Genomic DNA, 13892 nt, shown 5'->3' on the forward strand with positions numbered 1-13892 from the left:
ACGAGGGAATAACTGGGGGAAAAAATGACTTAAAGTGGAAACAAACTTTAAGATATTCAAATAAGAGCATGACAAGGACCTGAGAATTTTGAGGTTTAAATCTAATAAGATAGGCTTAAGCAGTAGATTCTCTGCTCTAAGGCTTGGGCTTTGGCAGTACCAGGCTGGTTAACGTGTCATGATATCAGGTTGCAAATGTTCTGGTTGAAGCTGTACCAAATGAGATTCAGGGATTCTGATTTAGCTGACACTGAATGAATACTTGTCATATACTTGGCTCTGGTCATGGACAAGACACAAACTCTGCTTTATTAAGGAGATTCAGAAGTAGCCATGGGAAGAAAGGAACAAGGAACTAATGTACAAGGAACTAAGCGCTGTCATGGAGATACAGGAGACGCGTTGCAGACATACCAAGAGGAGTGCTATTCACTTTGGCTAGAAGCAAGGCTTCCTGGAGAAGGTAGAATTTGCAAGAAATGCCATCAGTGGGACATCAAATGTTGGCAAAGAGAGGAAGCAAACTAGAGGGGAGGGTGAACATTCCATTTAGGATTTGGGGTTTGGTGGCAGTGAAAGGTTTGAAGTAGCCCCTTTTCTTCTGTCTTCTCTCGCCTTCCCCTGAGCAGATTGGAGTTTAAGCTCAGGTAGAATTTAGTCTTCATGAGTTAGAGGAGGCTGTTTCACCACTGAGGATGCAAGGGCTCAAGAATCTTACAGCCAGTGTTCATGGCTTTGGGATTCTGGGATAAGGTGAGTGTCTCCACTCCACTCCTTGCCCTTCAGCCTGCACAAGTGGACTCTAGTGGTTTTCTGCTTGCAAAAGTGGTGGGCTCAGCAAGGATACATTTCTGTGGCAGGATTGAAGACGGTTGTTTAGGTGAGGCAAGGCGCAAATGGCCTTAGACCTTTCACCCTTATTAGATCCCTCTCAGACTCATCCTTGTCCCCATCACCATCCAAGGAATTAAAAAAATTACTGTTTTTCTCTCAACAAAGGCTAGTGCCCCTTCTCCCACTCTGCTAATCCTGAGCCTGCCTCTCCTTTCTTGCGTTTTCTCAACAATGCCTTATTCCCCCTTTTCCCATCTAGTAGCATTCAGTACACAGTTTTAGGTAGCTGGACTTGAGAACCACAAGAATAGGGCATTGTCTTTGTTTGGTTACTTTCCCCGGTGCTCAGTGCTCAAGTAGGCACTTGTTGAATATTAATGGAATCATTGAAGAAACTGCAGGCATTTTCAGACATACTATACATAGTTGTGGTTTCCCATTCTGGCCGCTTTAAAAGCACTGCATCCCTCATTGCATGGGCTGGTTTAGGTTTAAAAGGATTCAGTGAACTCTTCCTCTCATTATTGTCCATCCAGGATTTGAGGTGCCTTGCTCCTTGAGCCCGGGTTTCCCCTTCAGTGTCAGGTGATACCATATTCACATCAAGGTCAGCTCCCTCACGGGCCTGGCTGGTGCTCCTGGGCCCAAGGCCTGGTCATCCTGTGTGCCTGTGATCTGCTTTCTGGGTAGTGTCCAAACCTGACGGCCCTTCCCTGCGAAGGATTCTCATGTCCCAGAAACACTGGACATAGACACCAAGGGACTGGTTTTATCGTGTAGTAAATCCCCTTATCCCTCTGAGTCTGTTCCCCCACTTGTGAGTCAGGATCCTACATGCTTGTGCACTCATAGGGTTGTGATGGGTACTTTGTAAATTGTCAAATCCTAACCATATATCAGGTCTTAATCTTCGTATCACAGCAGTTCACGTGGAAATGGAGGGGGAAGAAGCTAAAGACTTGCCAGCCAGAGGTTTCATGCGGTCTTCCCCTTTCCCCAGGACGTTCACAGAAAGCGTAAAGAGGCTGATTTCACAGCTATTTTATCTGAAACAAAGCAATAGGAGCAATAATAGCAGCTAACATTTGAGTACTGTGCCAAGCTCTTTAAGATGAATTCTATTCAATCTTCTGGCAACCCAATGAGAGGTTAGTCTTTCAGTCCAGTTTCACTATGAGGTAGGTAGTTAAGTGACCTTCCCAAGGTCTCATGGCAAAAGGCAGAACAGAACGAGAGATCTGACCCAAGTCCCACACTCCCGCCTTCTCATGTTTCAGCAACCCAGGAGGAGAGAGCATGTGTCCTGCATCTTTTTTAAAAGGACCTGCCATTACTTAGAGCTTCACATTTATAGTGGGTGTGTCCTGAGTAAGCTCACACCTACGGCTGTGGAATCCTTTTTCAGAAAGGCAATCTCGATGACCTAGTGATCTGGCCTAGTCCGGCCAAGGTGCTGGGGGAAGGATGAGGTCATCTGGGGGCCTTTCCAACACAGTGACACTTGTGGGGACAGTTGTCTACACTGGAAGAAGCATCGGTGGTGCCTGTGGAAGTACCACAGAACATTGACGCAGGGTCTGTTTGTCTGTGCAGGTGCTACCTTTTTACCCACACTTAAGTGACGCAAAATGCCCTTCAATGGCGAGAAGCAGTGTGTGGGAGAGGACCAGCCAAGCGATTCTGATTCTTCCCGGTTTTCCGAAAGCATGGCTTCGCTCAGTGACTATGAATGCTCCAGGCAGAGCTTTACAAGTGACTCCTCCAGCAAATCCAGCTCTCCTGCTTGTGAGCCAATGGGGGAGCAGGGGTTGTGGGTGGCAGGGGTACTTCTAGATATGTGTTGGATTTGAAAACTCAGAAATGCCTGAGAGCAACAGACTTCCCCTCCTTTCTAGATGCACCAGAATAGCACTGCAGAGGCACTGCAGCTTTCCGGGACACATTCTCAGAAATAAATAGCCACTAAAGTTTACAACCTGCTGATTTTTATTTTGATCACTGCTTCCGATCTGTTTCGGTCTGATGATAAGTCAGGACTTCAACCCCATCTGTCTTTTCTCCCAAACAGCAGAAAGCCATTCCTTGAGATTACTTCTTAGATCCCCACTGAAGGATAAATTCAAATTGGTCTTTTCTGATTATTCCTGATTTACATTGAAGGAAACTGGCCTTCATTGAAAGGTCAGGAAGGAAGTGAAATAATCTAAAGGGTTTCATGTTGATTTCAAAAAAATATTGTGCAAATCACCCCAGGAAGGTACCCACAAGGAGAATTACTACATTAGGGGTGTGAGAAAGAGTTAAAAGAGAGGCCACAGCAAAAGGAGATATCTTTTTCCCATTTTTGCGTGTAGAAACTAGAGATGGGTAAAGCAGATGTGTTTGCCTTTTTTTTTTTAATTGGCACTTTATTTAGTAAATATAACACCTTTAACTGGCAAAGCAAATGCAGGAAAAAGCAACTAATGTTTAATATGCTGAACTGTCCACTTCTTACAAATTGCTTCATTTGTATTTTAAATTTTTACATTCTCATTTTTTAAAACTTAGAAGATACATAAGAATAGAGAAAAGAAAACATTGCCTATGATATCACTCAAAGACGACAGCTGGCAGTGCTTTGCCGTATCTTTATCCTTCACATAGACATATGTGTGTATATGTGTGTGGACTCTTCTTGCTTAGTATTATAACTAAAACATTTACTCATGATTACATGTTTTTGAAACATTGGTTTTATGAATACTTATTACTTTACCAAGTGAATGTACGGTAAACTTAACCATTGATTAATCACTGGACATTTAGTTTCCATTTTTTTTTTTTTTTTTTTTTTGCTGTTATAAATAGTGCTTTATGAACATCTTACTGCATGAAGCCTTTCTGGAAAGACTTTTGGATATCACTGGATTATTGGACCAAAGTAAATAGACATTTTTAAGGAGAATCTTGAGTCAGACCTGGCAAAAGAAATTAACAGCAGCCACCCCAGGTTTCTGTGCCTTTTCTCACTCTTTATACTGTATGTGGTGTTGTTGCATCTGACACCAGGGTACCTAGGCATCCTGAAGAAGGGTTTTACCAATTCTGTGTATCACCTTTCTCTTCTTCCTCCTCTTTCCCTGATCCTCCTCCTCATCTTCTCCTAAAAATTAGGTAGCCAGGCGCAGTGGCTCACGCCTGTAATCCCAGCACTTTGAGAGGCTGAGGCAGGCAAATCACCTGAGGTCAGGAGTTCAAGACCACCTGGCCAACATGGTGAAACCCCATCTCTACTAAAAATACAAAAATTAGCTGAGCATGGTGGCATGCACCTGTAGTCCCAGCTACTTGGGAGGCTGAGGCAGGAGAATCGCTTGAACCTGGGAGGTGGAGGTTGCAGTGAGTCAAGATTGCACCACTGCACTCCAGCCTGGGTGACAGAGTGAGACTCTGTCTTGGGAAAAAAAAATAAATTAGGTAGTAAAGTATTACCTGTCACTGCTGTTGTTTGACATATGATTTTAATTAAAAGAAGCTAAGATTTCCAACAGTGATTTTTAAAAGACATGATTTATTAGAATAGTTTCTTAGTATAATCTTTAGAAATAACTCAAATTCTTCATTCACTACTTCCTACTGAGAAGTAAAATATCTGGCTTCTCAGATTTATTCTATTTTACTTTTAATTATGTAAATTTATTGAGTTCTTACTATCTTCTTCTTTACTTAAATTATCTCATTCAGTCACCTCAGGCCAACCCTGTGAGGAGGAAGGCTATGCCTCAGTGAAATCCAATGATAAATACCAATTGGCAAAACTCAGAGTGAACCTAAGCGTTTATACTATACTGCCTATACATTTAAAAATTACAGTTTTTGGCTGGGTGCGGTGGCTTACACCTGTAATCCCAGCACTTTGGCCAAGGCAGGCAGATCATCTGAGGTCAGGAGTTCGAGACCAGCCTGGCCAACATGGCGAAACACCGTCTCTAATAAAAATACAAAAATTAGCCTGGTGTGGTGACATGTGCCTGTAATCCAGCTACTCGAGAGGCTGAGGCAGGAGAATCTCTTGACCCCAGGAGGTGGAGGTTGCAGTGAGCCGAGATTGCACCACTGCACTCCAGCCTGGCAACAGAGTGAGATTCCATCTCAAAAAATAAATAAATAAATAAATAAATGAATAAATATTACAGTTTTAAAAATCAGTTATTTCATATTGAGTTTACTTAATGAGACTTCTGAATTACAGAATAAAAATAATTTTATCAATTTCGTATATAATACATAAAATAAGTGCAGATTTCAATGGGCACTAAAAATGAGGTAATTTAATTTAATTTTTTTTTTTTTTTTTGAGACGAGTCTCGCCCTGTCGTCCAGGCTGGAGTGCAGTGACACGATCTTGGCTCACTGCAAGCTCCTCCTCCTGGGTTCACGCCATTCTCCTGCCTCAGCCTCCCGAGTAGCTGGGACTACAGGTGCCCGCCACCATGCCCGGCTAATTTTTTTGTATTTTTAGTAGAGACAGGGTTTCACCGTGTTAGCCAGGATGGTCTTGATCTCCTGACCTCGTGATCTACCTGCCTCGGCCTCCCAAAGTGTTGGGATTACAGGCGTGAGCCACCGCGCCTGGCCTGGTAATTTAATTTTTAAAAGTAACTTATAATGGGCCTATATTAATAAGTTGGTCTCATAAATATTTGAGACAATGTTATCAAATATGGTAACTGAAGCTATTGAAGGAGTTCTTAAATTTTTGAAGCCTTTATTAAGTGAGGGAATTCACCTATTTTAATATATAGTCTCCTGACTTATAAAACTCTGAAGTATATACATTCTGATAAATTAAACCTTATCTGCATCAGGAGGCTTCGTTGGATGACAACTTTTCTTCCACAACATTAACTGGCTTTTGTTTTTCTTTCAGCAACAAGCCCTCCAAGGGTTGTAACATTTGATGAAGTGATGGCTACAGCAAGGAACTTATCAAACTTGACTCTTGCTCATGAGATTGCTGTAAATGAGAACTTTCAATTGAAACAAGAGGCCCTCCCAGAAAACAGGTAACCTGGGGGCATTTGTTGTATATAAACTGCTGAAGATTCTGTGTGTGTGTGTGTGTGAGAGAGAGAGAGAGAGAGAGACAGAGAGAGAGATACACACATATTTACACTGATTCCTGGAAGTTCTTGTATAATATCCTCAGGGGTAAACATTTAGTTCTCTAACAAGGTCTTATACTTGTTTTAAAAAAATTCTCGCTGGGTGTGGTAGCTCACACCTGTAACCCCATCACTTTGGGAGGTGGAGGCGGGAGGATTCCTTGAAGCCAGGAGTTTGAGACTGGCCTGGGCACCAAAGCAAGACCCCATCTCTGTAAAAAATAAAAATAAAAATATTATCCAGCATGGTGGCATGAGCCTGTAATTACAGGTACCTGGGAGGCTGAGTCGAGAAGATCATTTGAGCCCAGGAGTTTAGGGACTGCAGTGAGCTCTCATCATGCCACTACACTCCAGCCTGGGTGACAGAGCAAGACCCTGTCTCAAAAAAAAAAAAAAAAAATCCTGTTTGTGACCAGCCCGGCCAACGTGGTGAAACCTCACCTCTACTAAAAACACAAAAATTAGCTGGGCATGGTGGTGGGGCGCGTGTAATCCCAGCTACTTGGGAGGCTGAGGCAGGAGAATTGCATGAACCCAGGAGGTGGAGGTTTCAGTGAGCCAAGATCGCACCACTGCACTACAGCCTTGGCAACAGAGTACTCCGTCTCAAAAAACAAAAACAAAACAAAACAAAACAAAAAAATTCCCCTAGGATACATATTACCCATAATCTTTAGAACTCAGTTTATATGTCACTTCCTGAGGGAAGCTTTTTCTGACATTCCTGAACCCCCTAGACTACAATTAATCCCTTTGCTACAGACACCTGTAGCCCTTGCTGCCTCCTTTTTGTTAAGAGGTCTTATAATTTTATGTTTGATGTCCATCTTCCCCACTTGATTGAAATGCACTATTTATGGAGGAGCTATGTCTGTATTGTTTGTTGCTGTATCCCTATTGCCTAGCATAGTGCCTGACATACAGTACAGGCTCAAGACATATTTGCACATTGATTTATTGAAAACTGATACTCAGGTTCTGAAGAATAAATAAATGCACCTGAACTGTCAAAGTGCTAAAAGTAGGCAATCCAGAAATGTCTGGAGGTAGGAATCATAGCTGCAAGAGGCACTTCCTGGTTAACCTCGCCCTCCGACCTCTAGTTGGAGCCACCCCTTTGGATCCTACTTCAGCCTTTCTGGAGTCAGTGGCTCACAGGTTTCCTGAGACAAAGAGAAGAGGCTTGAGACTATTATTGCAGATCAGTTGTCTTTAGAAGCAAAGTTGGTTCATGGATTGAATTTTCAACCTTACAGTACCAATTATAAATCCTGAGGTATTCTGTCAGTTAAGACAACTTAGAATATTTGATCCCATTCAGAACTTTTTCATTTGTTTTAAAGCAGGAAAAGTAAAGGAAGTCAATGTAATAACTTTTCTTCTTTAAAATGTGGATCATAGTCCTCTTGGGGATGTTGTTCATTTAATATTAACATTTTTTAAGCTTGCCATGTATCGTGGGTGTATCTGTTTGGTTTCCTTTGGTAACTGCATTTCGCCATGACCCTTAATACCAGCTCTACTGCTACAACCCTAGGCTAGGCCACCGTCATCTCTGGCCTGGACCCTTTCAGTCCTAACTGGTTGCCGTGTCTCCATTCTTAGCCCCCAACAGTTCATCTTCCATATCCACACAGTAGCCTTAATGATCTTTTTAAAGAATGAACTATGTTAGATGATTTCTTTGCCAAAAACTCTTCAATGGTTTTCAATTACTCAGAGACCAAAAATCTAAGCATTTTCCTATGGCCTGGATGGCCCCACTCCCCTGACCCCATCTCAGTGCTGTCCCTCCTGCTTGCTGTGCTTCAGCCACACTGGCTTCCTTCCTTACCTCAGGGTTCACCAATCTGGATCTTGTCTCAGAAACTTTGTTCCTCTGACTTCTTCTTTTTGAATGTTCTTTTCCCAGACCTTCACATGGCTCTTTGCTCTCCCCTTCTGAGTCTGAACACAAAGGTCACTGACTTAAAGAGGCTTTTTCCCACCATCCAGTGAAATCAGCACCCTCTCCGTAACTGTGTACCACATTGTCTTATTCTTTCTCATAGGTCTGAAATTGTCGTATTCATTTTTAATGTATTTTTTGCCTTTTTGTCCCTGCTAACATATAAGCTTTTTGAGGTCAGAGACTTTCTTTTCACTGTAGTATTCCCAGTTCCTAAAACAGGGCCCTACACATATTGGATGTTTAATAAACATTTATTGACTAATACAAATGAATTTTTTGAGATGGAGTCTTGTTTTAAAGTTAAAATTTGTATTTTTTATGAGGTAAAGCAAAAGACAGGGCATATCTGTACTTTAAATTCAAAAGTGGCGAGTACAGGCCATAGTGAAGGCATTTTAGGCTCAGACAGACTGTGGGGTTTGAATCCTGGCTTTGCTGAGACCATACCTGAACCTCACACTTCCCAAGAATAAGATGGGGGCTACACTACTCACTTCAAATGCATACTCACTAGCATAAAAGTGCCTTGCACATAAATACTTTGATACTATGGAAAATATTAATCTCTCTTCCCTTCAGTTTCTGCCATGGCTAGAAAATGTGAGCAAGGGAAACAAAGTACAGAGTTAGGACACATTGCCTTTGTTTAAAGATAAAGTCTTAGCCGGGTGCAGTGGCTCACACCTGTAATCCCAGCACTTTGGGAGGCTGAGGCGAGCAGATCACCTGAGGTCAGGAGTTTAAGACCAGCCTGCCCAACATGGTGAAACCTTGTCTCTACTAAAAGTACAAAAATTAGTTGGGTGTGGCGGTGCACGCCTGTAATCCCAGCTACTTGCGAGGCTGAGGCATGAGAATCACTTGAACCTGGGAGGCGGAGGCCGCAGTAAGCTGAGACTGCGCCACTGCACTGCAGCCTGGGCGACAGAGTGAGACTCTGTCTCAGAAAAAAAGAGATATACTTATCAAATTATGAATTCATTCACCATGCATGCATTTGTTAAGCAGTCATTATATATCAGGCACTGTACTAGGCACAATGGTAAGTACCTACCTGGAGGACTTATGGCCTCTGCTTGGGAAAGGTATATAGCTCTGTGGGGAAAGAGCCTTGTCAGTAATTACAGTGGAGGAACATGTGGTTTTCTAAAAACTATTGCTAAATGGTAGAGAAGTTAGGTAGGAATGTGTATTTTAACGTGCACCTATTTTAAGGGATTGACATAAGGGGTGAAGCAAGGTGGCCACTTATTCTATTGTGAGCTCTTCCTAGGAAGGCTTCTATTTCACCAGTTTGGTCTGGCTAACTTTAAATGGGACACCTAAGTCTGAAGTTGGCAGGCATTCAAATGCATGTGCCCTTGGGGCCAATCTGTTCTATTCCATGCCATGAAATTTCAGCTGGTGAGGAAGAGCAACTTTGCCATCTCATCCCAAAAATGTAGAACAAGTCTAAAGATCTATATAGAAGGGTAGCTACATAAATTATGAAATCTCTTTAGGACAGAATTTCATGAAGTTATTGAAAGCATTTTCAAGGTCTAGGGGAAACAAGACAGAATGTTAAATGAAAAGTATATATTTTGTATATATGCTCTTAGCTATGTTAAAATAATGCATTCAACAAGAAAAATATTAAAAGATTAATGGATTAAGGACAATTATTCTGTTTTTTTTTTACATTTTATAAGATTTCTACAATGAGGATGTTTCTTTTATAATCAGGAAAAAGTTATGCTTATTTTAAAAAACAATTCATTTTATTGCCATAGTTTGGCTGGTCGAGTGAAGCACATTGTTCACCAGGCCTTCTGGGACGTCTTGGATTCAGAACTAAATGCTGACCCTCCTGAGTTTGAACATGCCATCAAACTGTTTGAAGAAATCAGAGAGGCAAGTTGCTTTGTTGTCTGTGTCAGTTAGCGTCTTGTCTTACTCCAGGTGGGCTGCTATAACAGACTGGCATAGCCTGGGTGGCTTATAAACAATAGAAATTTACTTCTCACAGTACTGGAGGCTGGGAAGTCCAAAATCAAAGCACCACCAGATTCGGTATCTGGTGAGGGCTCACTCCCTGATTCATAGATGGTGCCTTCTTGCTGTGTCTTCACGTGGCAGAAAAGGCAGAGAAGCTCTTTAGGGTCTTTTTGTTGTTTTGTTTTGAGACGGAGTCTCGCTCTGTTGCCTAGGCTGGAGTGCGGTGGCACAATCTCGGCTCACTGCAACCTCTGCCTCCCGGGTTCAAGTAATTCTCCTGCCTCAACCTCCCAAGTATCTGGGACTACAGGCTCATGCCACCATGCCTGGCTAATTTTTTGTATTTTTAGTAGAAATGGGGTTTCACTGTGTTAGCCAGGATGGTCTCAATCTCCTGACCTCATGATTCGCCCACCTTGGCCTCCCAGAGTGCTGGGATTACAGGCGTGAGCCACCGCGCCCAGCCTAGGGTCTCTTTTATAACGGTACAGTTCCATTCATGTGGACCTCACCCTTATGACTTAATCACCTTCCAAAGGCCCCACCTTCTAATACCATTCCATTGGGGATTGGGTTTCAACATATGAATTTGGGGACAGAGGAAAACACAAATATTGAAACTATAGCAGTTTTTTCCCCCCAAAGATTGTTTTATGTTCTTTAGTATTGGCCACTCTTTTTCAAAAAAGGATCAAGTTCACTGGCAGAGTTTCCCCCTGCACCTCCTGGAGTAGCGTGAAGGCTGGAAAAATAGTGCCATGGACACAGCTTAGGGTGATGCTAAAGCGCAGAGACTCTGGTTTAGTGACGGGTTCTCTCTTTAAGTCTCTCTTTCCTGAGTACTTACAGGGTAGTCATAAGAACTAAATGAGGTGACAGTTGTAATGTTAGCTAACATTTACAAGGCGCTTGCTCTATTCCAAGCACTAGATTGTTCATTTCTTCTTATCAGAACACTGTACAGTAGTTGCTCCTGTTATTCTTATTTATTAAAAATCCAAGTTTTCTGACTCATCCAGGGTCACACAACTTTGTGGGGTAGAGAGGGACTTGAACTGAGCCATACTGGCTCAGAGCGCAAGCTCTTAAGCATGTACTGTATGGATAAGCACAGTGTCCTCTGTAACTGAATAATCAATAAATAGGCTGCTTGTATATAATAAATATTCTATATGTAAAATATACTTAATCGACCCCATGGGATATTTTCATCTATCCTTTTTTAAAGAGTTCTTTTGGAGCCATGATCTGCACCTTGTTCTTTCTTCCCTGAACTTTTACCTGTAGACGTTTTGAAATGCAGCAGATCCTCGCGTCATATTGATTTGTTCAACATTTTTTCTTTATAATGTTGATGAGAAAAAAGATAGATTCCAGCTGGGCGTGGTGGCTCATGCCTGTAATCCCAGAACTTTGGGAGGCCCAGGTGGGCGGATCACAAGGTCGGGGGATAGAGACCATCCTGGCCAACATGGTGACCCCATCTGTAACTAAAAATACAAAAATTAGCTGGGTGTGGTGGTGCACCCCTGTAATCCCAGCTACTCAGGAGGCTGGGGCAGGAGAATCGCTTGAACCTGGGAGGCGGAGATTGCAGTGAGCCAAGATCGCACCACTGCACTCCAGCCTGGTGACAGAGTGAGACTCCATCTCAAAAATAAAAGAAAAGAAAAGAAAGAAAAAAGATAGATTCCTAGCTGGGGCTGCCATCTGTGTGGAGTTTGTATGATCTCCTCATGTCTGCATAGCTTTTCTTTGGGTACTCTGGTTTCCTCCCACATCCCAAAGATGTGCATGTTAAGTTCATTGACAAGTCTAAATGGTCTCAGTCTGAGTGAGTGTGGGTGTGTGAGTGAGTGCATCCTGCAGTGGAATGGCATCCTGTCCAGGGCTGGTTCCTACCTTGTGCCCTGAGCTGCCATGGTAGGCTCCTGCCACTTGCAACCCTGAACTGGAGTAAGCAAGCTGGAAAACGAATGAATACAAATTATTGTAACATAAAAATTCATAAAGTCTTCGATAGTCATACAGATGCACGACAATAAACAAGGTGTCATGAAAGTGCTCAGTGAGCCTGCCATAATTATTATTTATTTTTGAACTGTGTGGTGGTAGGAGGTGTTCCTTAAGAATTTTTGTTTGCAAACATTTCTTCCCCAATTTAACCCACCACCATGGCAGCTGTCACTCACTGATTCACCAAAAATTGGGTCAATCATTATCTTGTTTTTATTAATTTTTCTTGTATGTATAGCTCACATTTATCTCAGTGTTTAATATTAGAAGTGTTTGGGGTCTTTATTTAGAAGTTTGGTGATTTTTTTTCTGACCAGAAATATGCCATAGAAACTTAACCGTTGTTTATATCAATTAGCCTATCTTAAAATTGGTTTCATTATATATCATTTCACTTAAAGTTGCAATTTCCAGGAACCTGTCAGCAATATTAAGTAAGGACTTACTGTGCTTTCAGTAATCTTGCTTCCTTGCTAGCTGTTTTTATTCTGACAGGAGCAGGAGTTTCCCATGGTGGGGGCCCTTTAATTCAGAAGATAGACCTTGCTATTTAGGGTTGAGACACTGGAATGCTCCTCTGATCCACCCATGCAGTCATTGCCAACTTCTGTGGCATCTGAGGCACTAAAATGTGGGCAAAGAGCTTGGTCATCTAGACACTGAGGTGAAAAGTGACAGCTTTTATTCACATCATGATGCTGTTAATTTTTATTTCTTTCCCTGTAGATTCTTCTCTCTTTTCTCACTCCCGGTGGCAACCGGCTTCGCAACCAGATCTGTGAAGTTTTGGACACAGACCTCATTAGGCAGCAGGCTGAGCACAGTGCTGTTGACATCCAAGGCCTGGCCAACTATGTCATCAGTACGATGGGAAAGCTGTGTGCTCCCGTGCGAGATAATGATATCAGAGAGTTAAAGGCTACTGGCAACATCGTGGAGGTGCTGAGGTTAGCACTTTTGCTGTTTGCATTTCCTAGAGTATCTTTGAGTTCATTCAGAAGGGAAGTTGGGCATCAGGGAACACAGAATAACAACTAGTACCCCAAATAAATTACTGACCCTAGAAGAAAACCATATAAGCAGAGACCATGTCAATTATTTACTGTATGCAGAGAGTTTTCACATAGAATGATCTGACAAGGTTGTTAGTTGGCACATAGTGGGCCCTGAAGATGCAATGATGAAAAAGACAGATATAATCCCTGACTCCAGGGAGTCTAATGGGCAGAGAGATCTTGAACAATTAATTATAATTGTGATAAGTGGAAGGGGAAGTAGAGGGTCTTAATAGAGCCTCCGACAAGGGACCTAATTTAGTCAAGGCTTCTTTATTAGTTAGGGTCACTAGCTGCTATAACACATAAACCCTAAATTCTCAGTGGTTTATCCAGTAAAAGTTTGTTTCTCATGTCACAGTCCAATTCAGGGGTCCTTGATCAGACAACCCTCCACGTGTCATCCAGGGACCCAGCCTCCTTCTGTGCTTGGCTCTACCCTTGCTCAGGTCCTTAGAGTCCTCTCCATTCAGCTGGCAAATGGGAAAGAGACCATGGGGAAGACATATGCAATATATAGCCACCTCAGCCCAGAAGTGACACATTCCCTTTGACCATGACTAGTCACATGATCCCACCTAGATTGAAAGGGGAGTTGAGAAAGGTAGTTACAGCCTGGAAATACTTTTCACAGCCACAAATTTGCACTGCAGGGAGGGAGATTGGGCCTTTAGTGGTCAGCCAGCCACATCTTCTGGAGCTTCTCTAAGGAAGTGGGGTGCATATTATGTCACGAGGATCTCATCTGGCTACATAGACGATAACTTCCTTGTGATCCAAGAGGGAAGAAGGGTCTGCAACACTTTTTGCCATTGAAGCAGAGTTTTCTTCTTTTTTGTGTATGGTGGCCACATTGAGAATTGAGTTTTATGTAAATGTTTTGGAAAGGTAGGAGAAAGACTGGTCTGC

The 13892-nt window shown here is 42.4% G+C and overlaps 1 protein-coding gene across 9 annotated transcripts in view; it reads left to right on the top strand.

The window, feature by feature from the left end:
* Nucleotides 1-13892, top strand: part of TCP11L2 (t-complex 11 like 2) — a 47268-nt gene that overhangs the window by 6803 nt on the left and 26573 nt on the right. For 4 of the 9 annotated variants that reach the window (XM_063787082.1, XM_016924099.4, XM_016924098.4 and 1 more), the window contains exons 2-5: nt 2428-2619; nt 5747-5882; nt 9708-9828; nt 12655-12875. In XM_063787082.1, coding sequence (XP_063643152.1) covers nt 2463-2619; nt 5747-5882; nt 9708-9828; nt 12655-12875 — 635 coding nt within the window. In that variant the 5' untranslated portion in view covers nt 2428-2462. Of the gene's footprint in view, nt 1-316; nt 464-2427; nt 2620-3684; nt 3827-5746; nt 5883-9707; nt 9829-12654; nt 12876-13892 lie in introns of those variants that run through there. The other 5 variants (XM_063787087.1, XM_063787084.1, XM_063787085.1 and 2 more) reach the window with 3 other exon arrangements.

This window comes from Pan troglodytes, chromosome 10, assembly GCF_028858775.2.
Source record: "Pan troglodytes isolate AG18354 chromosome 10, NHGRI_mPanTro3-v2.0_pri, whole genome shotgun sequence".
NCBI classification, from domain to species: Eukaryota; Metazoa; Chordata; class Mammalia; order Primates; family Hominidae; genus Pan; species Pan troglodytes.